The 23,150-nt window shown below is 58.5% G+C and overlaps 3 protein-coding genes and 1 long non-coding RNA gene across 4 annotated transcripts; 1 reads left to right on the top strand and 3 right to left on the bottom strand.

The window, feature by feature from the left end:
* Nucleotides 1–166: 166 nt before the first annotated feature.
* BTBD2 (BTB domain containing 2) lies at nucleotides 167–8,580 on the bottom strand. The gene is made up of 9 exons (XM_015886737.1): nucleotides 8,016–8,580; nucleotides 5,252–5,371; nucleotides 4,608–4,764; nucleotides 3,777–3,882; nucleotides 3,003–3,200; nucleotides 2,234–2,426; nucleotides 1,371–1,458; nucleotides 1,111–1,257; nucleotides 167–975 (listed from the first exon to the last, which is right to left on the bottom strand). Exons 1-9 carry the CDS (start codon nucleotides 8,567–8,569, stop codon nucleotides 814–816), a joined length of 1,725 nt encoding a protein of 574 aa, XP_015742223.1. The 5' UTR covers nucleotides 8,570–8,580; the 3' UTR covers nucleotides 167–813.
* A 908-nt stretch (nucleotides 8,581–9,488) lies between these two features.
* LOC107325664 lies at nucleotides 9,489–11,451 on the top strand. Its single transcript, XR_001559735.2, has 2 exons — nucleotides 9,489–9,754; nucleotides 9,850–11,451. It is a non-coding gene; the product is annotated as an uncharacterized LOC107325664 (long non-coding RNA).
* Nucleotides 11,452–12,839: 1,388 nt separating this feature from the next.
* Nucleotides 12,840–19,101, bottom strand: MKNK2 (MAPK interacting serine/threonine kinase 2). Its single transcript, XM_015886077.1, is given in 14 exon segments — nucleotides 12,840–13,921; nucleotides 14,624–14,667; nucleotides 14,753–14,917; nucleotides 15,007–15,201; nucleotides 16,444–16,539; nucleotides 16,631–16,686; nucleotides 16,874–16,978; nucleotides 17,080–17,153; nucleotides 17,529–17,608; nucleotides 18,129–18,220; nucleotides 18,310–18,375; nucleotides 18,378–18,410; nucleotides 18,500–18,713; nucleotides 19,069–19,101. Coding segments are annotated over 14 exon segments (1,512 nt in total). The 3' UTR covers nucleotides 12,840–13,662.
* Nucleotides 19,102–20,304: 1,203 nt separating this feature from the next.
* Nucleotides 20,305–22,988, bottom strand: MOB3A (MOB kinase activator 3A). Its single transcript, XM_015886697.1, has 5 exons — nucleotides 22,852–22,988; nucleotides 22,476–22,598; nucleotides 21,876–22,367; nucleotides 21,028–21,230; nucleotides 20,305–20,449 (listed from the first exon to the last, which is right to left on the bottom strand). Exons 3-5 carry the CDS (start codon nucleotides 22,291–22,293, stop codon nucleotides 20,420–20,422), a joined length of 651 nt encoding a protein of 216 aa, XP_015742183.1. The 5' UTR covers nucleotides 22,294–22,367; nucleotides 22,476–22,598; nucleotides 22,852–22,988; the 3' UTR covers nucleotides 20,305–20,419.
* Nucleotides 22,989–23,150: the final 162 nt, after the last annotated feature.

Genomic DNA, 23,150 nt, shown 5'->3' with positions numbered 1-23,150 from the left:
AACTTTCCGCTGTGTTGGTGTGGTCATGGAGGGTTAATGGGGGGGTTGGGGTGGGTGGGCAGAGCCCCCCCCAGCACTGCCCTATAGGGGCTGCCCCATTGCAGCACCCCTAGAGCTGGGGTTGGGGCTCACATTGCTTCCCTCCCCCCCCGGCCCAGGAGCTGCGTAAAGACAACCGCGGGTCTTTATTCATCTCCTATGTACAAACGTGAGCCGCGACCAAAGCAGAGCGCCAAGACGGGACAGAGCAGCGAGATACATTCAGTGCAGCGCCGGGGGCGACGCGACGGCTCAAAGTTATCGGCCAGGGGAGAAGTCCAGCAGCAGGTGCCATTCGTGGGGCTGCTCACCCCACAGCCGGACCCACGGCTGCCAACCGGGAGAGAAACGGCAGCGGAGGGGTGCAGTAACGCGCAGGGCCCATTCAGTTCTCCTTTTATCTCCTGCCGTTATTCCGATCCAGAGCCGCCCCACTCGGAGGCTCCCATAGTGTCCAACGCTGCGGCACCGCCACCAGCTGCTGAGCATCACCGCATGGAACGGCCCTGCTGGCTCCCACCATGGTCCACCCCATAGCGCCGAACCAGAGCTCTGCGGTACCGCTCCGCCCCACTGCTGGACCCACAGCGCCGAGCCCCCACAGCGGCACCGCTCACCTCTGAGCTCCCGGCTGGTGCGGCCGCGGGAGGATGAATGGATGGGAGAGGGGAGGAATGGGCCACAGCCCCGCGGCGCTGCGGTTCAGTGCTTCTGGGCTCTCTCGGGCTCCGACCAAAGGTTGGCCGCATTGCGGCGCCAGGCCCCGTGGCAGCACTATGTGTAGAAGATGATCTCTGGGATCTGTCCGTCCTCCACTGAGGTGCCGTTGTTGTTCCCGGCCGCGTAGCAGAAGGTGAAGCAGGTCTTGGCGCCGCTGGTGGGCGACTCGTGGATCACCTTGCGCAGCCCTTTGGTGCCGTAGTGAGAATCGGGGCCCTGCGGGGACACAGAGCGGCTCAGGGGCGGCTCAGGGCTTCATGCTTCCTCCCTCCCCCCACTTCTGCCCTTTGTGTTGCATGCAGCCCCCCATAGACCATCAGCTGCCCCCCACCAGCCCCCCATGGCCGGTACCTTCAGAGTGGCGCACGCTGTGTAGTTGACGTTGGGAAGAACCTCCACGGGCTCCTTAAACATCACCCGGAACGTGTTGGAGGAGCCGTCGCAGCTGAAGCCCGTGTCGTTCTGCCCCAGCACCGTGTTACTGTCCGTGTGGATGATCTGCAAGAGACGCCGTGGCTTTCCATCTGTGTGACAGGCTGCAGGCAGCACCGGGCACAGGGAACCACTCCCCACCCCACATCCCAGCATCACACACAGCTGCAGCCATGTACCTGTATGTTCACCTGGTAGTCCGTGGGTCCATGTATGGAGCCGTACAACCCAAAGCCAACCACGAAGATCCGTTTGTTCACTGAGAACCTGCAGGGATAAACAGCCACGCTCAGAACAGCCCGCAGTGCACATGGCCAATGTCACACCTGCTGCTCCCCCACAGCTGGAGTCCTCTGCGGAGATCCTGACCCATAAGCTGGCTGTGCTGATGGCTCCAAACTCATTTGATGCTGTGTGCTGCAACACCAAGCCCCACAGCACACCAAGTTGTGGGGCTGCAGGGTGCTCCCAGCATCTGACCCACAGCCAGCAGCAGCTCCCAGTGCTGCCAAGTGCCCATTGCAGAGCTGTGCTCCTGCTTACCCAGGGCAAGGAAATGGGAGCGAATCACTCCGGAGTGCAGAACGCCCACAGGAAGGGCCGGGCCCTCAGTGCAGCACAGCCAGCCTGCCATGGCCCTGCCTGCCCCACTGCTGTGCCCCAGCATGGAGCACTAAGTGCCCCCAGGCTGCACCATATACAACCACCCGCTCCAGCTGCAGCCCAGCACGGCTGCACTGCTCCTCCCCCAGCCCGGCCCTGTGCTGTCAGCAGCAAAGCGGGCAGCAAAGCCCCTCATCCAACCCTCAGCAAACAGCAGCGCTGCTGAGACACAGCTGTGTGCAAGGAGCCAACTGCCTGGCTGCCCTGCGGCTACAAGAGCCGTCCCAGCAGCAGCTCTGGCACTCAGGAGCAAGCAGCAGCCTGCAGCTGCATGCACGGCGCCCAGCAGAGCAGGGCCTGGCACACTGCCCTGCGTGAGTGGGGAGGAAAGCTCGGGGAACACGAATCTATCGGCAGCAGAACGAGCAGAGAAGCTGACCTTATCCTGTCACTAGTCCCACTGTACCCCCAGCGGCTCTCCACCTGCTGGAATCGGCTGATGCTACACTCCTTCCCCCGCAGGCAGCAGCGCGGCCGGTCGATGAACTCCACGCGTGGTTTGGGGTTGACGGTGAAGTGCAGGAACAGGCTGACCACCTCACGGTCCGTCAGGATCCCCGACTGCGCCGGCCCTGCAGGGAGCACAGAGCAGCACTGTGAGCACAGGGACAGCCAGCACACAGCGATGGGAAACACGGCATCACTGCTGCAGGGCTGTGAGCTCTGATGGAGCTGCAGCACCTCCGTGCTGCGCATGGAGAAGAGCAGCTTTAGCGGCAGCTCTGGCTCTCTGTGAGCAGGAGGCTCCCATAAGAGCACTGCTGTGGGTCCAAGATGTGGGATGCAGGAGCAGACTGTGGGCTGACAAGAGCTGCATGGGCAGAGGAGCGGTCAGAGGCAAAGTGCTGACAGAGGAATGAGCGCGAGGGGATTTTGCTTAGCAAAAATTAACCATCGTTAATCACATCTGAAATGACCCCACGTGATGCACAGCTCCGGGCCCCACAGCTGCTGACACAGCACGGCTGGGAGGAGAGCTGGGGGTTCCCCACCCCAACCTCTGCTGTGATCTGCCTGGAAGGGGGCACGGGGGGAACAAGACACACAGTCATTTTTTAAGCCTGAGAGAACAGGGAATGACCTCTGGTTTAAATGAACAGAGGGCACTTCTGTGTACCCAGCCCTCACATCACAGCTGGGACAGTTACCTGCTGCAAACTCCTCAATGGTCATCAGAGGGAAGCGGATGAGCGCCAGTGCTTTGCCCAGCACCTTCCTCTTGTTCTCAGGCACCACCTGCAGCTGCTGCCTCTGACACTCAGCCTCCGACCAGCGAACCACAGCTCCGAACAGACGGACCTCGCGGATGCCCAACGTGTCCCGCTCCAGCACTGCCACCAGCGTGTCTGCAAGGCACACAGCAGGGCACAGTCAGCATCACCCCTTTGCCCCGTGCCTTGATTACAGCAGAAGGAGCTGCAGTGTGACTCTGTCATATGTGGATGCAGCAAATGGCATAGAAGTCACAGGGCTCCCTGTGCCTTATGGCCTTGTATGCCATCTCATCTGAAGGATGGTTGAGAACTGAGCGTTAGTGCCTGTGAGCAGCACACAGTGAGCTGGGCTGCTGTGTAGGATAACTAAAAGAACTGGTTCTCGCTTCCAAAACACAACAGCTTTGTACCTCTGGAGAATGATGAAGGCTGGGGAACGCTGCCAGCTCAGCAGGGGGAGGCAAGCCAGGCCCAGCCCAAACCTGCCAGCAGCAGCACAGGATGCAGCCGTCATGTCATGCCCATAAAACTTGAGCTGCACCAAAACAAGCAGCTCTGGTGCATTTCTGCAAGTCAGCTCCTCTGCAGCCACTTCGTGCAACCTCCCTCAGCAGATTGACCCCAAACAGATGGGAAGCCCAGGTGATAATGGGCAGGAACCACAGAGCTGCTGTACGAGCAGCCTGCAGGGGGGGGACAAGAGCTCACCGAGGTCGATGTCAGTGAAGCCCTCTGCGTTGATGGCGTCTGATGTGTTCTTGTCTATGTTCTCCAGGCACAGGCTGGCCAGCTGAGGCTCATCAAACAGCCTCGCCTGGTCATGAAGAAGCAATCATTAACACACAGGGCACTGTACAAGTTGACTCTAAGCACTGGCACTCCCTCTTCCCCACAGCCCATCCTCACTGGCGCTGCTGTGCCTGACCACAGCACTCCTTCAGGCATTTAACTCTGCACAGGGCACAGCTCTGTTTCAGCTCTGCATGTCTCCAGGCACACATCTCCTGTGACAGCACCATGCTGACCACCCAGCTGAATGAGGCTGATTTTATTGCTGTGGGGTCCCGGGCTCTACCAGCAGCCCTACATGTGATGGGAATCATTCTGCATCTCAGATCTCAGGTCTTTAATCGATAGATTTGTTGCAGCAGAAGCAGGAAATAAAGGCAGCTTTCCACATGAAGGAGCAGATCTGGCTGTCTCCTGATAACTGGCATAACTGAGGGACAGCATACAATGCCTCTCCACAGCTGGGGTCTGCAGGGTAAATCTCTTGCTTTTGGAGCTGCTGAGCCCAAAGAGCACAATCACTGCAGCCAGGAGCATGCTGCTATGAACCAGGTGGGAATGCTGCCTTGGCTGCCATCAGCTCTGCAAGGACCCTGAGACCTCAGCCCTGAGCCACTCGCTGTCCTCTGCTGCTCCTTACACAAAGGAAGACTGCAAAGCACACTGACACAGACACAGACCAGCTCTCTTTGGGATGGTAACACTCACTAAACTTGTTCTCCTGTTCCAATGGATTTGTGCCAACCTCACCTGTGTTAGCAGCATGAAGGCGTTGTCTGCTCGGAGGTTCTTCTTCAGGAACTCCACGCAGTGAGCTTCCAGGGCTGGGACTGCATACTTCTTAGCTGTGTAAAGGGTTGTCATAACAGTCTCTGGTCCAATCTGAACTTCGTCTGAGTAAAGGAACCTGAAAGAAGGCAGGCAAGCATCACTCAAGTGACAACAACATTTCAGGAGCATCAGGTTGGAAAGCCAGAACTCAGTGATAGAAATCCTACAGAGGTGAGGCAGTAACATCCCAGCACGCATTCAGGGCTGCTGCACTGCATACAGCACCAGCTGAGCCCAAAGCCATCGTGAATGGGATGTCACAGCCCCTTCCTCCTCCTCCTCCCAGCACACAGAGCAACAAGTGCTGGGAAGGTGTGTTTGTTTAATGCCTGCTACACCTCAAGATGAAGCCAGGCAGATATTTCTGGGCATCAGCTGGACCAGATGTTACCCAGAAAAGAGGGATTTAGCAGCAGCGTTTAAAGCCCTCAGACGGATTGGCAGAGAGGTTTATTTAGAAACATACGACCTCCAGCTCACAGAATGGTTCAGTGCTTTCATTGGAAGCACTCCTCTCTACAATCAATCCAGCCATCCCGGTGTGACGTGCATTAGCAGCTTACTTCAGCAGAGCCAGGAAGGCAGCGGGCTCCACGTCGGGCAGCTCGATCTCTGTGGAAGTTGTGGCCATCCCACCATTGAACATGGCATCGAAGACGGCGCTGCCCACAGCCAGCACAAACCTAAAACCACAAAACAAAGCCCAAAAAGCTGATGTTAAACCAGGCTCATACACACAGAAATCCCAACTGGCTGCTGGTCCCCAGGGGCTCCCCAAGGGAGGGGAGCTGCTGACAGCATGTTTTGCAAGAGAAGGGAACGTCACTGTTTTCTTTCATTTAATGAGAAAACACCAGTGTTGCAAACAACCTGAGCCCTGCAGACAGCATCCCAGTGGTTCACAAGGTTTTGTGCATGGTGGAGCAGAACGCATGCAGCTGCTCTGAATGTAGGAAGCAAGGATTCCCACAAACCAGGTTTGAGGCTGAAAAGAACCCGGTGTGAACACGGTGCCATCCCTCACCAACAACCACCAGCTCCTGCTCCAGGGGCAGGCACAGAGCTGGGCTGCTGTTATTGAAACCACTGCCAAGCACCTCTGAGAACTGCTGGGAAGGCAGAGCTGGGCTTCCCCAGGGAAGCACTTGGGTCCTGGTGGATGTGCTCAGCTGTTCCCTGAAGCCAAGGCACTGAGCAGCCACCAGCAGTGGGGAAGCAAAGACTCCAACTAATTCCCTGACCCATTATGGAAAGGAAGAAGCTGGGAAGCACGGCAGCTCCCAGTGCAGCAGAGCTGGGTGCACGCTTCGATGGAGAGAGGTAGAAGGCGGTACGTGACGGAAGGCACGAGGCACAACGCTCCGGCTCTCGGGCTCCCAGGAAGTCCATTGCCACCAGGGAGCTCTGGTTGGAGTTTACTGCGGTAGGAAGTGACACAGCAGCTTTTTTATTCCTCCTCGGTTTCCATCCAGTTTCTTGCTTGGTCCCTTGCTGCTCTGTCCCCCATGCACAAGGCTCCCACGGGTGCAGTGCTGTGCCAGGCAGCATTGCTTGTGTTGGGAAGGAGAGCTGGGGACAAAGCACGGCAGGAAGGAAAGCACAAGAGGCACATTCTGCGACGATGGTGAGACAGTTGCAGGCTCTACTTCCTACTAACAATTAACATCAACTAATTGCACTCTAAGTTTGCCATTCTCATAGGCAACACAGAGCAGAGTGATCTGAAAGGGGTGTTTGCATGAAAGAAGCTCTCCAATCTCTACTCCCATTCCACTCATGGAAAGGCCGGTCCGGTTTGTTTCACATTGCTGAACCCAAATGGGAAAGACACAACAGTGCTCCAAACTCTGCAAGATCAGAGATTTTTCAGTTTCCTTACAGCACGAGAGGGACACGAGGTAAGAAAACCCCTCTCTATGTGGCATCTCCTTCCCCTTGCTAAGGAGCACCCAGCTCAGCTCTGTGCCCACAGCACCACGGTAACACCAACAACAGAACACTGCAGAGCCACAACCACCCCACAGCTGCAGAGAAACCCCAAAATACCCATCCTGGAAACCCCAAAATACCCATCCTGACACAGGAACAGAGCGACACGTGTGTCATTAAGCTCTATGCAGTCCCTGTGTGGGATGTCATGGCATGGCACGCTCTGTTCTACCTTCACCGCCCAGGGATCACAGAGCAATTAAGGAGTGTTTCACTTTGGGGCTGTTCTCATCTATGGGCTGAGTGCCCCCATACATGGCTCTTCCCACATCCCAACCCATCCCGCTCCCCCACCCCATTCTGGGCCCTACATACAGCTCTCCCCTCACCTTCACACTCTAACCATGACTTTCCCCATTTCTCCCCTCCGTTCCCCCCATACCTCCTCTAGGGCCTATTCAAGGCTCTCCCCTCACCTCCAGACCCCAAACATGGATATCCCCACATCCCACTCCCCACACCCACAGCCCTCCCCATCCCCTCTATGCCCCCAACCCAAGGGCTTACACATGGCCCTCACCTTCACAACCTAAACCAGGCTCTCCCCTCTCCACCCCCAGCAATCCACGTCCTTCCCTTTACCTTCAGCCCCTAAACACAGCTCTCCCCTTAGGGCCCTCCTCATCATCCCATAACCTACCCACAGTCCTGCCCTCACCATCATACCCTACACATGGCTCTTCCCTCACCTTCAGACCCTAAATGTGGCCCTCCCCACCTCACCTACACCTCCACAACCTAAACCCATCCCATTGCCCTCCCCATCTCCCTACATCCCCCTTAGGGCCTACCCACGGCTCTCCCTATACCTACACACCCTAAACCCGGCTCTCTCCACACCCCACTCCCTCTATGCACCCCCCAGGGCCTACACTCGGCTCTCACCTCCACAACCCAAACACAGCCCCCCATATCCCCCTATATCCCCTATACATCCCCTTTAAGGCCTCCCACCCCCTTATATCCCCTATACATCCCCTTTAAGGCCTCCCACCCCCTATTATCCCCTTATTAGCAATTCCCCGGTTTAAGGGCCTTCCACAGCCCCCGCCATATGCCCCCCTATTATCCCCTATACATCCCCTTTAAGGCCTCCCACCCCCCTATATCCCCTATACATCCCCTTTAAGGCCTCCCACCCCCCCATATCCCCCCTATATCCCCTATACATCCCTTTAAGGCCTCCCACCCCCTATATCCCCTATACATCCCTTTAAGGGCTCACCCCCGTATATCCCTATAATCCCCTTTAAGGCCTCCACCCCCCTATATCCCCGATATACATCCCCTTTAAGGCCTCCCCACGGCTCTCCCCCCCCTCAGGCCTGCTCTCCCCACCTGTGTGCCGGGATGCGCTGCGTCCCTCGGCCTTTCCCCACCAGGAAATGCACGTCGCTCAGCACCTCGTTATTGAAGAGAAAAGCGAATCGTTCCTGCACCGTCGGTTTAGTCGCCTGCCAATTATACACCGGTTCTCTTTGCAGCCCTCCGCCCGGAGGGGCCGCCCCCACTCCCAGGCCTCCTCCTCCTCCTCCTCCAGCCGTCGCCGTAGGGTTGTTGGCTCCGCACTGGTTATAGGTGAGTCCCGTTGGAGATGCTGGGGTTCCTTCGGAAGCGGCTGAGGCGGCACAGGCCGCTCCGTTCCCCGGGGGAGGCGGTGGGGGTTGAGGGCAGGATGAGGACAGACCCCCGGGGCCGCTCCCGCCGGCCGCCATCTTGTGCGGAGCGCGGCTCGGCGCGGGGCGGCGCTGCAGGAGCAGCAGCACCACAAGAGGCGGGCGGGACACGGCGGCGGGATGGAACGGGGAGAAGGAGATAGAGGAAGGGATGGAGGGGATGGGGGCGGCGGTGGGACGGGGGGAGAGGAACAGAGCGGGGCAGCACCGCGGCATGGAGGGGAAGGGAGGAGGGGGAAAGGGGTGAGGGGAGGGGCGGGGCGAAGGCGGGGGAGTGAGGGGAGGGGGCGGTTCTGAGGGGAGGGGGGGGCAGATGTGAGGGGGAAAGGGGCAGATGTGAGGTAAAAGGGGCAGATTTGAGGTAAAAGAGGTAGATTTGAGGGCATAGGTGTAGATTTGAGGTAAAAGGGGCAGATTTGAGGTAAAAGGGGTAGATGTGAGGGGAAAGGGGTAGATTTGAGGTAAAAGAGGTAGATTTGAGGTAAAAGGGGCAGATTTGAGGTGAAAGGGGTAGATTTGAGGTAAAATGGGTAGATTTGAGGGCACAGGGGCAGATAGGGGAGGGGTGGGCAGTTGTGAGGGGTATGAGGGGCAGATTTGAGGTAAAAGAGGTAGATTTGAGGTAAAAGGGGTAGATTTGAGGTAAAAGGGGTAGATTTGAGGTAAAAGGGGTAGATTTGAGGGGAAAGGGGCAGATAGGGGAGGGGTGGGCAGTTGTGAGGGGTGTGAGGGGCAGATTTGAGGTAAAAGAGGTAGATTTGAGGTAAAAGGGGCAGATTTGAGGGGAAAAGGGTAGATTTGAGGTAAAAGGGGTAGATTTGAGGGGAAAGGGGCAGATAGGGGAGGGGTGGGCAGTTGTGAGGGGTGTGAGGGGTAGATTTGAGGTAAAAGGGGTAGATTTGAGGTAAAAGGGGCAGATTTGAGGGCATAGGGGCAGATAGGGGGGGGTGGGCAGTTGTGAGGGGTGTGAGGGGCAGAATTGAGGTAAAAGGGGCAGATTTGAATAAAAGGGGTAGATGTGAGGGGAAAGGGGTAGATAGGGGAGGGGTGGGCAGTTGTGAAGGGAGAATGGGAGGTTGTGAGGGAGATAAGTGGCTCTGAGGGGCAGTTCTGGGGTCTGGGGCAGATCTGAGGGGTCTGAGGGGCAGATGTGAGGGGAAAGGGGCAGATTTGAGGGCACAGGGGGAGATAGGGGAGGGGTGGGAAGCAAACACACAGTGCTGGTGCATCCCTCCACTGCAGCAGTGCACTGCCTGCCCCTCTGCTGCCACACGGAGCTGTACCTGGTATAGGGTCGGAGCTTTGAAACCCTGCACAGCTGAGGGACCTCATGGGATCGATCTCTGTGGCTGCAACACACCGGTGTGGATGGACGGCTTTGCTGCAGTGCACACCCGGCAGGTTTCTGCTGCATTATCCTAATTGGGGGGAACTCCCATTACCCACAGCTATGCTAGTGCCCAGAGCCGGCCATTAACTGACCCTTCTGCATGCAGGAATGCACGGCAGCCTCGAGAGGGAAGCTGCTTTACCTCTGAAATCTTCCTGCTATGACTGATAACCGAGCACTGAACATGGACACACAAACACCTTCTCCTTGCATCACGTCGCAGCCTTACACCCCTTTTGCTGGCGGAGCTGCTTTCCATGCATTTCAGCGTTGGTTTTTTCACTCAAAGCTGTGTTTTTTCGCTCTGTCCTCCTTGTGTTTAGCTGCAAACATCAGAGGGAGCTGCAGGCTGCTGCTTGGCCCTGTATGGACACTGCATGGAGCAAGCAGCCTTTGGTCACTGTGCAGGCAGCTAATTAGAGCCCTGCGTGCAATGAAACAAATGAAAATGAGTCATTTTGTGGCCTGATGGTTACAAGGCAGGTCGATGGAAGGAAGCCCAGGAGAGAAGGGATCGTATGGACAGTGGAGGAATGTGCTCGGGGTGCTGTCACACCCATGAAGGGGTGCAGAAAGGACAAGGGAGAAGTGGCTGCTGGTCTCTGGAGTGAAGCTGAAGTGATCAGCAGTTATTAGACAAAGAGGAGACGTCAGAAACGCTGCCAGCTGGGAGGCTTCGACTTCCCTGAAATAAAGCTGAGAACAAACGCTCCTAAAAACGGCACCGAGCCGCTATTTCTAGAGCTGATCGCCACCGGATTGCTTTACCAACCTGGAGCTCACAGCAACCAGCAGCCCCAGCACAGCCATGCTGCAGGAGGCAGAGGACATCCTACATTGCTTTGCATTGTGGAGCTGCTTCCCAAGCAGAAGATGGGAACACAGAGAGACCCATAGAAGCGTCACACGTCCCGCTGTGTCACCCAGGTGCCACCATCACACTTGTTGTCACAGTGAGCTCCTATTTTGGGCTGATGCCGCAGCACCGCGGGGCACTTTGGCTCAGCACAGGGCTATTTTCAGTGCTGCCCTTCTCCGCACGTGCTCTGAGCTGGTGTCCAACCATGGGGCACATTCTAGGGGCGGTGGTAAGGGAATGGGATCCTGGATGGGACAGCAGAGGTGACACCAGAGCTGCTGGGACCAAGGGGACAACCCCAGGCCCTTGTGCTCAGCCCCATAGAGCTCAGCTCTGCCCCACAGCTTCACCGCTGCCCCAGCCAAAATCTGGTTCTGAGCTGAGCACCCACAAATCCAAAGCCACCCCATCCCCAAAGCCACCCCATACTGTCTCACTGCCTCGGTTTACCTCAACCCCACAGCCCAGGGCACATTGGGACCACCACCCCTCCCTATAGCCCCCCCCCCCAGGGTTGGTTGAAACAAACACGGGCTGGTCCAGCCCCCACCCTTGGGTCGGTCTCAACGCATTTTTATTAAATCCTTACAAAACAGAATACAAAATTCTGGCATCAACAATGGTTATAAAGGAAAAAAAACTTCAATCCAGCTGTATCAGTTCACCTGGTACATACAGTAAAGTGCTTGGTGGTTGTAGGGGTTCTTTTTCTTCTCTTCCTTTTTAATTCTCTTTCTTCTTTTCTTTCCCCTTTTAGTTTTATTCCCCAGCCCGGCCCCAAGTGGAGGCAGGGGGGTACAATGCGTCGGCCCAGCTTTGGCAGTCTTCATCCATTGTAAAGCAGAGAAAAATCACCCCCCTCCCCCCCACCCCAGTTTCCATTAAAACAAAAAGAGAAGTTAGCTTCACAGTACAAGTTTCTACCCAGTCCTACGTCAGGTTAGTGGGGCCGGAGGGGAGCGCGGGGATGGGAGGAGGCAAAAACGCTTAAAGTTTCCAGCTTCAAAACTAACGTAACTTGTGGTTTCTGGGATAGGTGCTCTATGGGGCTTTGCAGGAGTGCGTGAAGGGCTTTGGGGAGCACCCATGGGTGCTATAGGGCTGATCCTGGAGGTGGGGGACAGCCCAAACTCACAACCCAGCCCTGTACTGCTCTCACCCCACAGCAGAAGACCTCAGGAACCCCAGCCCGAGGCGTCAGCTACGCATCCTTCCAGCAGTTCTTAATATAAGACAACGAGGAATCACCCACAACTGATAGCACAAAGTAAGCGATCCACGTCACAACGTACAACCAAGATGGAGTTTGTTTGGTTTTCCTCGAGGGGGTTTTTCCCATGCAGGGGAAGGAGGACTGGGGNCTATGGGGTCCCTATGGGTCTATGGGGTCCCTATGAGGCTATGGGGTCCCCTATGGGTCTATGGGGTCCCTATGAGGCTATGGGGTCCCTATGGGTCTATGGGGTCCCTATGAGGCTATGGGGTCTCTATGGGGCTATGGGGTCCCTATGGGTCTATGGGGTCCCTATGAGGCTATGGGGTCCCTATGGGTCTATGGGGTCCCTATGGGGCCGGGTGGGGTGACGCACAGTTTATTTTTGAGCCCAAAATGTCCATAAATGGGTCAGGAATGGAAAGCAGAACCTCTATGGGGTCAGGGCAGCCAAAAATAACCCCCATGTGTGGGGCGGGGGGGGGGGGGGGGGGGGGGAGGCCGCGGGGGGGGGGGGGGGGAAAGGGGACACCCCCCCACCCCCCTAATTAAGCCCCATATTTAGCTCTGCCCCCCCCCAAAACAACCCCACACGTATTGCATAGTATTGCTGTCAGCAGTCTAAAACAGAAAGGAGAACTCTTTTTTTTCCAGCAACCCGGGGATGTCTCTCCCATATCCAGGCAAGCTCCCACTGTGCACACTGTGGGGCATGGTTGCTATATGCTCCCCCCACAAAAACACCCCAAACATATAAAGCTCCAAGCATAGAGAATGCAGAATAATGGGGCTCCCTGCTACAAGCAGGACACAGGGATGGCCACAGCTCCGACCCCATCAGCTCCCACTTGCTGTCCTGCATCCCAACCCCCCCCCCCCTGCTGCTGCCCCCAGCTGGGACCCCCCCTCCACTGCCCAGCCTCAGGGCCAGCCCGAAGCAACATTGGGGCCACTCTGCCCTTCTGAGGGGGATTCCATAGAGCACCCCTGTATTCATATTCTTCCCTATTTGCCTCAGCTGTTCTGGAACCTGGGGTGCAGGACCCCCCCCCCCAGTGCAGGAGCACAGCCCTGGGACCCCTCCGAGCATCGCCCCCCACTGTGACCTTACCCCTGGGAGCTGCCTGCTGGAGCGAGGGCGGAACGGAAGACGTTTCTCCGTGCCCTGAAGAGAAGCACAGCTAGAGCAGGTTAAAACCAACACTAATCAGTAACAATTAAAAAGGGATAAAAGGGGGTGAATAGCTTATTCTGAAGGCTGGCTGCTGGGGCGGGCACGAGCTGGGGTTGGGGCAATGGGATGAGTTGTAGGGGGGTGAGCATTGGGCTTGGGGTGAGCATTAGGGTGCACTCCCACACCATCCCTGGGATGGCCACCACTGCTTGTAGCCCCCCCCCAGCATTTGGGGGACCCCTCAGAAGCTCCCCATGGAGCTGAGATGATGGTGCTGCTGCTGAGGGTCTTGTTCACAGTATGAGCTGAGAGCAGCCATAGCACGGAGTCCTTTGGTGCTGGGGTGTGTGGGGGGGGACGGGTCAGGAGAAACCAACCACGAGCTGGGGAGCAAAGTCTGAGTGTCTGTGGGGATGCTGGGGGGGCACGGGGGGGTGGAGTGACCCCACGTGTGATTTAATACCTTATAAAGAAAATAGGATCTTCCTTAAAACCCCACCAGTCCCAAAAGATCTGCAAAACCTCAGGGAGCAGCCAACAGGACAGCCCTATCTCATCAGCAGCCAGCAAACGAGGGCAGATTTGGGTGTGGAGAGAAGGGGGTTGGGGGGGCAAAAAGAAAAGAAAAACTGAAGAGGAATTGGGGTGGGGAAGGGGGGGGACACCGCGGGGCTCAGGCCTGGTCAGCCACCAGCACCAATGGGGCCACCAGGTGCTGCCCTGCAGCCACTGCTTTGGCTGCGCTGCTCCTCTGCCTCCGCTGTGCCAGCTGCGACTCGGAGGGTGGTGAGAGCTGCACGGCCCTGGAGGCTGCTTTGATGATGATGGGACGTTCTTCCTCCTCCTCTTCATCCTCCTGGCGCTGTGTCAGCTGCCTGTTGACGGCCATGGCCTCTGCGGCGAAGGAGGTGAGTTCTTTGGCACTGCTGTTCCTATGGGGCATAGATGGAGGGGGCTGAGTGTGTGTTTGGGGCCCCACGCGTGGAGGGATGGTGCTGAAAATGGGGCTCAGACCCACATCATGCACTGTAACCCCATAGTGGCACAAACAGGATCCTGTGGATCCTCATGAAGAGCATGAGCCTTGGTGGGGCATAAGGAAGCAGCTCTTGGTCAATGCACTGGCACTGCCCAAAGCAGCGGTGGGTGCCCCATCCCCTCCAAGGCTGTGACTGTGGGGTGGGCTGGGGCTGCTGGAGGTGATGCTGGGAAGTGGGATCCCCCAAATCAGGGGGTCCACATCCTGGTGCTCCCCAGACCCTGGTGGGAAACAGGGTCCCTAAAACAAAGGACCTAACGAGCCCATCCCAGCACTCTCTGTAGGGGAACTTAATGGAGACCATGCTAGAAACTGGGCTCCCCTCAGTCAGGGGGGTTGAAGATCCACCCCACTGCTCACCATACGGAACCAACTGGGGGTCCACAAATCTGTGGTCCCAGTGCCCACCCACAGGAAACCCACTGAGGATGATGCTGGGATGAGATGTGGGGATCCCATAGGGCAGGTCATTGGGGTGGTGCTGGGTAGCAAACCCCAGGAGCTGTGTCCCAATGGCCACCCCCACCCCATTAACCCCAGTTTGGCCCCAGCCCACACCACAACCCCACAATGGGGACCACCCTCCAGCACTCACCTCTGCAGGATGATGGGGGTCGGCAGGGTGTTATCTGGGGCACACTGCAATGAAATAAAGCCCCTCAGACACAGGCACCCCATAACCCTTAGTGGTATCACAGCAGGACGGGGGGCACACAGCACTCACCCCCTGCACCCAGGGGTGCTCCAGGACCTGGGCAGCACTGAGTCGTTCTTTAGCATCACGAACCAGCAACTTGGAGATGAGATCTTTGGCCTCAGAGGATATATGTGACCAGTCCTTGTCAGGAAATTCGTATTTGCCCTCTTGGATGCTCTCAAAAAGCATGTTCTGGGAATAGGGGGAAAGGGAAAATGAGGGGCTGAGCAAAGGGGGAAGGATGGGAAGAGAAGGGGCTGTGGGGTGGGCACCCCACATACCTGGCAGGTGGGGCAGGCCTCGCCCCGGTCCCAGCCACAGTCTGTGCCACAGTTGCCCACAAAAGGAGGGTAACCACTGAGCATGATGTACAGAATCACTCCCAGGCTCCACAGGTCGCAGCGCTTGTCGTAGATGGACGCCTCCTCACTGAAGGCCTCCACCACCTCCGGGGCCATGTACTCAGCTGAGCCACACTGTAGGGTTGGGGTAGGATGCAGCTCTTTGGTGATGGGGTTTGGGGAGGTGCCACCCCACATCACCCCAATGGGATTCACATCCCCCAACATGGGGCAGCCGGCTTCCCAGCACCGTCCCCAATGGGTCCCCCCTATGGGGGGTGCTGGGAAGGGGGTCCTCAGATCCACTGGGAACCTCAGATCCAATGGGGGACCCCATTTCACAGTGTCACCCCAATGGGTTCCCTTATGGTGAGCAGCAGGATGGATCCCCAAAGTCCCTCATGTGGGGCACCATCCCCTTTAGGTTCCTCTACAGAGCACTGGGATGGGGTCATTAAATTCCCTAACCTGGGGATCCCATTTACCACCATCACCCTGTGGGGAGCATCAAGATGGATCCCCAAACACTTCAAGTACCACCCCTAATAGATCCCCCTATGGCGAGCAGCAGGGATGGGGTCCCCAAACCCCCGACCTGTGGGTCCCCATTTCCCAGCATCACCCCATTGGGTCCCTCTATGGTGAGCACTGGGATGGGGTCCCCTAATGGGGAGGGCTGGGACACAGACCCCCTGATTTGGGATCCCCATCTCCCCCTTAACACCCTGCAGGGGATTCCAGCAGCTGTGCCCCTTTGCAGGGGGGTTCTCACCCCAAAGCCCCCCCCCCAGCCCCCCACTCCCAGCCCCTCCCCACATCAATAAGGACTGACGCAATGGGGACGCCCCGGACCCACAGGACCCGCCCCCACGCTCTGGGCCTTTCCAGCACACATGACCCGGTGACGAGGGCAGAGGAAAAGCTGCAGCAGCAGATAATGGAACGGCACCGCCCCCCACAGTGCCCCCCCTCGGCACAGGGTGAGCCTTAACCCTATAGGGACCAGGGAGAGGTGGGGGGGGGGGAAAAACAGTCCCCAATAAGGCCAAGAACAGGGAACTTGTGACACAAGTGGGACACGATAATACAGTGATGGAGCAGGATGGAGGGGCTGGGGGGGACTGTGGGTACCCCACAACCCCAGGGGCCAAAAATCCCCAATGGGGCCCCACAGTGATAAGGCTTTCCCTCACCCCAGGTTGAGGACAGCAGTGTTGTAGGGCTGAGGGCTCCCTGTGACACCCCCCACCCCACACCCCCTCCCCATGAGGCTCTTAGGGCAGAGAGAAGAAGAAAGAGGGATGTGGGGGGGGGGTAGGCTGTGTCATTACATAGGGAAATAAGGGTGGGGGGGTTATGGGGTGGAGGGTCCCATACCGGGGTGAGCAGCTCTGGGGTGGAGATGGGGGAGCAGTCCCCGTTCAGTTTGATGCCGCTGCCCAGGTCGAAGTCACAGATCTTCACCGGGGACACCTTCATAGGGTTGGGGGGACACACGTGTGGGGCTGGATGACCCCCACGGCACTGTGCCCCCCCACCCCACATCACCCCCTACCCCACTCACCTGATCCGGGCTCTCACACAAGATGTTCTCAGGCTTCAGATCCCTGTGTGCTATTCCTATGGGTGGGGGAGGTGATAAGGAAACCTTCATCTAGGGCCAAAATACCCCCCAGCCCCACCCTGACCCCAATGCAGGGAAGGGCAGAGTGCCCCCCCCCCCATGCCATGGGGCTCCTCCCCACACAGGAACGGGTTCACCCCCCGGGGGGGACCCACACCCCGTCAGGGCGGTGCCCCCACCCACCCTTGTTGTGCAGGAAGTGCAGGGCGCGCGCGATGTCCCGCACCACCACGCTGGCCTCCAGCTCATTGAAGTGGCGTCGCCGGTGGATGTGGGTCAGGATGGAGCCTGTGGGGCAGGAGATGGGGGGGTTGGATTAAGGAGTTGGGGGGGGGGATAGAGCTGTGTTCATTACCACCACGACCCCTCCAGGACCCCCCCGCACTCACCACCCCGCATCTTCTCAAACACCAGGTAGAAGCGCTCCTCCTCCTCGAAGAACTCGATCAGCTCCAGCACGTTCCTAAGGTGGGGGAACAGCACGATATGGGGATCTGACCCCACCCCAACCGCCGTGGGATGGGACCCCAAACACCCCACCTTCAAGGTCAGATTGAACCCAAATAACCAAAGACCCCCCCTGCCCCCCAAAGCTTCAGGATTTGGGGCCATCAGAGTGTGCCCCCCAAAAGCACTGACCCCCAGTGCCAGGCCAATGGGAGCCCCCCCTCCACCCCAATGGGATGGGACAGATCAAACCCAAACAGCCAAAGACCCCACACCCCAAAGACCCCACACCCCAAAGAACCAAGACCCCAAAGACCCCAAACCTATCAGGGGACGTGGGGCCACGTGGGATGTTCCTGGGGTGGGGGTCCATGGGGTGCCCCCCCCGTACCTATGGCCCTGGCACTGGTAGAGCATCTCCACCTCTCGGAACACGCGGCTGCGGATGTGCCCGCGGCGCTTCTCGATGATCTGCAGCATGGGGGGGGTCAGTGGGGGGGGTTAAGGAGAGGGGAATGGGACACAGTGCCCCCCCCACCGCTGCTGGACCTCTCCCACCTCTGGAGCTGCCACTTGGCTGCACCCACTGCCCAGGACCACTCCCCACTAAATCAATAAGGGGCGTCCAATGGATGTGAGGGGAGGGGTTCTCATTCCCCACTGCGTTCTGCTCCCACCCCAAAAGTCACTGGGGGGATTTGGGGTAACCTCTCCATCTCCCCCTCCCCATAGGGGGCACACAGACCCCAAACCCCACAGCTCTGTCCCTAATATGGGGTCACGCACCCTCCCAAACCCCATAGCCCTGCCCCACAGGGCACGCGCACACCCCAAGCCCTGCCCTATGGGGTGGATACACAGGCAGCCCCACACCCTACGCGTCCCAAGCACTCACTCACCCCCCTCCGCCCTCATTTCCCAGCGTGGCCGTGGGGAGGCTGCAGGGTTATGGGCAGTAATGGGGTCGGGGCACACACCCCCCGCCTTAAACAGCGTACTCCTTGTTGGTGATGAGGTTAATGCAGGACTGCACTCGAGCGTGGGCCCCTTCCCCCAGCACCTCCTCCTGCAGCTGGTACACATCTGGGCGGAAGGGCAGGGGGGTCCCCATGATTATAGGGTCACCATAGGGACAGCCCCATACACCCCGACCCCCACACCCCCCCCCTCACCTTCAAAGCGCCCCGAGAAGCTGTCGGTGGCTTCTGCAGCGCTTCTTCTTCTTGGGCGCTTCTTGCATCGGGGATATCGATGGGTTGGCTGGAGGGCATGTCTGGGGGGGGTCGGCAGGGGGGGATTCAGCCTTTTAGGGACACGGCCCCCCCCACCCCAACGACCCCACAGCTGTGGGGCGATGCTTACCAGGACGGGGTGGGCAGTCGAAGTCAAATTCAGGCTGCAGGCGGGTGGGCTGCTCAAACGACAGCTCGAAGGGGTTCTGGCCCTGGGGGGGTTGGGGGGCCACAATGGGTGGGGCATAGGATGGAAACCTCCGCCCGCCCACAAATCCGCACAGAATGATGTGCGTTGGCTGCGTCCCGCCCCATAGGTAGTACGGGCGATTCCCCAAGGAGTTCTATATGGCGAGGGAGGGTTCTGCACACACCAGGATAAGGAGCTGCTGGGTCACCGCCTTCCCCAATCCCACCGAGTATGGGTGTGCCAGGCCTCCCCACCAGCAGCATCCCCGCCTCGAGCGCAGCGCCCCCAAGAATTGAGTCTGACGCAAAGCGTCGCCACAATCGATCCCAAATTACCCTATCATCCAGAGAAAGCATTAGTGGCCCCAACCCCTTATCTGCACCGAGGAGTGAAGCAGTAGGAGCACTGCCACCACTACTGGGGGTGCGGGGGCGAGGATGGGGGGAACAGGGTAATACGACCCCCCCACAAACTCCACTCCGGTAGGGCCAACACCCCCCCCCCCCAACCATCAAGTCTGAACTCGTACCCTCTTCGCTCATGACCCGCAATTTGCATAAGCAGAGGCCCCCCCATCCGCCATGAGGTCCCCTCAGAATGTCCCCCCCCCCCAACCCCCCCCATCAGCGGTGCTGCAGCGCTGTGTCCGTGCCCCCCCTCCCCGTTACCTGATGAAGGTAGCTGGTGGAATCCCGCGAGGCTCCGATTCTTCTGTGGCACGGAGGTGTTGTGTTGTGTAGGGTTGTTTCATTTTTTTGCTGAGGTTGCGAGGGGGAGGGAAGAGACAAGAAAACAATGGGGGGTGGTGTGCGCGAGATAAAATCAGGAAAAGGTTGGTAGAACGGGTGAAGAGGGGTTTCGGAGTGGAGGGCATGAAGCTCTCGTGGATTGTTTGTGGGTGTGTTCCTGATAGGACCTTAGGGATGGAAGGGGGGGGGGGGGGGTGGAGTCAGTGCGCCGCCCCCAGCCCCCCTCCCAATTGTGTAGATAGTAGCCATAGGAGCTGCCACTGTTCGCCCGCTCCCCGGCCCCTCTCGTCACCGCCCCTGCAGTTACGCGAATGCTGTCGACACTGCCACCATTCCGTTCCGATTCTCGTCACATCGCTTTGTCCTTTCCTTCTCGCTTGCATGTGGGGGGGATCTCCGCGCACGCCCGCGCCTCTCCGCTGGTGATACGCACGCTCTGACGCTGCTCTCCTCCCCCGCCCCGCCCCGCGCTGCGGCCCAGCACCAAAACAGCCCCCCCCTAAACCACCCCCCCACCGCAACGCAGCGCCGCCAATGGGGGCACGGAGCACAACACGCTGCCCCCCCCAGGGACTAAACACCCCCCTCCCCCCCCTGGAACGCCCCTCATCGCAGTGACACCCCCGGGGTCGTGTGCCCCCCCCTATAGGGATGGGAACACCCCCATGGCCCCCCCCCCCGGTCACGAGTGGGGCTGTGCTCTGTGATATGGGCCTGTGTGCTGGGGGGGGGGGGGCAGGTCATGTCTGTGTGTCCCCAATGGCCCCATGTCCCACCAGAGCCCCCCCATGGGCACAATAAACATGTAAGGAACACAGAGAGAACATGTAAAGAACACACAGCTCCATTCAGTGCTATGAGAAACCCCTCCTGCACTGCAAAGCCCCCCCCCAGCAGTGCAGACCCCCCCCCCACCCCCCCAGCCTGGATCCCTTTTTCTTCCCTCTTTTCCTAATAGAAACGGCTCTTAAAAAAAAACCAAACCAAAAGCCCAACGAGTGGATCCGAAACGTCTCTTATAAAAATACTGCACTGATTACATTGGAATGCCTTAAAAATATAAATCCATTTCTCTAAAGGAAACGTCTCCGCGGAGCTGCCGGGGGGGTCCTCAGTGACACATCTGCGCTGTCATCTCCTTCTGCCAAAGGGACACGGAGCGTCAGGAGGGCAGGTACCCAACTGCTGCCCCACTGCAGGCTGCCCTTCATGCCACCCCCCCCCCATGTGGGGCAGGACACCCCACAGCCAACCCCACAGCACCACCACCATCACCCTTTAATGCCACCACCCCCCAGTGGAGCAGGACACCCCATAGAACCACCAGTATCCCTTAATGCCACCCCCTCCCCGCTATGGGGCAGGATACCCCACAGCCAACCCCACTGAACCACCAACACTGCCATCCCTTAATGCCACTCCCCAATTACCTCCCCCAGTGGGGCAGGACACCCCACAGAACCACCAATAACCCTTAACACCACCCCCTTCCCCTATGGGGCAAGATACCCTACAGCCAACCCCACTGAACCACCAACACTGCCATCCCTTAATACCACTCACCCCTCCATCACCTCCCCCTGTAGGGCAGGACACCCCATAGCCAACCCCACAGCACCACTGCTACCCCTTAATACCACCCCCTACCCCACTCAGTTGGGCAGGATACCCCATAGAACCACCACTCCCACCCCTTAACACCCCAGCCCCCCCCCCCACCAGCGGCTCCAGCTCCTTGGTGTCGATGAGGTTGAACTCCTTGACGAAGTAATAGAAGTGTTTATAGCAGGTATTGACATGAGCCTCCGATCCCATCTGCGTGATGCGGTCGAAGTGATGGATGTAGACGTGGACGAAGACGCGGAAGAGCCGCGAGAGGATTTTCTTCACCACGGGGAGGAAGTTCCTGGGGAAGGGCGTACCTGGAGACAGCACCATGTCATACAGCAGCTCAGATCCCAAAGGAAAGGGATGAAGACGACCCCACTGCTCCGAGGGCTCTGCAGCTCTTTGTGTAAGGACTATGGGATGGGGGAACACCCCACATCCTCCATCCTACAGCCCCATCCCTGTGCAGAGCCTGAAGCTCCATCAGCCCCATCCCTGCGCCATCATAGAGCCTGAAGCTCCATCAACCCCATCCCTGCGCCATCATAGAGCCCGAAGCTCCATCATCCCCATCTCTGCGCCATCATAGAGCCCGAAGCTCCATCATCCCCATCCCTGCACCATCATAGAGCCTGAAGCTCCATCATCCCCATCCCTGCACCATCATAGAGCCTGAAGCTCCATCAACCCCATCCCTGCGCCATCATAGAGCCTGAAGCTCCATCATCCCCATCCCTGCACCATCATAGAGCCTGAAGCTCCATCAACCCCATCCCTGTGCCATCATAGAGCTCCATCATCCCCATCCATGCGCCATTGTAGAGCCTGAAGCTCCATCAGCCCCATCCCTGCACCACTGTAGAGCCTGAAGCTCCATCATCCCCATCCCTGTGCCATCATAGAGCTCCATCATCCCCATCCCTGCGCCATTGTAGAGCCTGAAGCTCCATCATCCTCACCGACGTTGGTGGGGAAGATGTCCTCGTTGTTGATCTGCACCTCGATCCAATCCATCAGCAGGTTCATGTACTGCGGGGCAGACAGCGCCGTGGGTTTCCTGTACTTATGCTCGTCCTGCCACCTGTACTCATACTTGAGCCCACCCGACATGATAGGGCAGCTCTTCTCCGTGCAGTACTCTGACATGGTGCCGTAGATGAGGTTGATGCGGTTGAAGAAGTCCACCACGTGCACAGCTATCCAGTCATTGATGCTCTCACCAGGAGGCAGCTGTACCGCCAGCTTCAAGTCCAGCCCCGCGTTCAACGACGCCTGAGCCTTCTTGTGCAGCTCGAAGCGTTGAGTGCCAGGCTCGAATTTACGTTTGGGCCGGAAGGTTTTGTCCTTGTTGAAGACTTGTTTCAAAGCGTGAGACATCTCGGCTCCCTGCCGTCACAACGCCGCCTTCCTCCTCCTCCTCCTCCTGCTGCTGCCGCTCATCCACTGCCAGCCTGTAGGGCAGCACCGAGTTAAGGGGGCAAAGGGAAGGGATGGAGCTCAGCACGGACCCCATAAGGACAGAGATAAGGAACACAGAGATGGATCCCGTTTATATTTACCCGAATCCCAGGGAGCAGCGCGGGGATGAAGGCCGCCCTCCTCTTCCTCCTCCTCTTCCTCCTCTTCACCCCGGTTGCGCTCCGTGCCCAATGGGAGAACGAATGGAGCGGAACAACGCGGGACTGAGGGCAGAAAGCGAAAGTGAGCGGTGGGATGGGGGGGATAGAACGGGATGGGGGCGGGGATAGAACGGGATGCGGAAATTAAAGGGGGGGGGGGGGTTGGGGGGGCTCCTAATGGCGGTGCCCCCCCCTCGTTAACGAAGCCATTTACACCGCACGGATCTCCGGGGGTCGCTCCCGGCTCCGGTCCCGCACAGCCCCAGGTTCCCCCCCCGGGACCCCCCGGTTCCCCCCGGGACCCCCCGCCCCTCACCCTCCGTTCTGCCCCTCGTGCGGCCGCAGCACAACTCCGCGCTCCCTTCCCCCTCCGCCGGCGCTACTTCCTCTTAAAGGGGCCGCGCCCCGCGTTGCGCTTCTTCCTCTTAAAGGGGCCGCTCCTTATGGGGAGGGGGCGGGATGACGGATGGTCACAGCCCGACGTGATGGTGAAGGAGGCCACGGACCGACCCAAACTCTGCAGAGGGTTCGGGGTGTCTCGTAGCATCCGCAGTGTGGGATGGGGGATGTGGGTCCCGGTGGGGCAGCGGGTTCCTCGGTGCCACCCCCCCCCAA

This window comes from Coturnix japonica, chromosome 28 (genome assembly GCF_001577835.2).
Source record: "Coturnix japonica isolate 7356 chromosome 28, Coturnix japonica 2.1, whole genome shotgun sequence".
NCBI classification, from domain to species: domain Eukaryota; kingdom Metazoa; phylum Chordata; class Aves; order Galliformes; family Phasianidae; genus Coturnix; species Coturnix japonica.
Note: the sequence above shows the minus strand (reverse complement) of the source record. Positions and strands in the feature narration are given on the sequence as shown.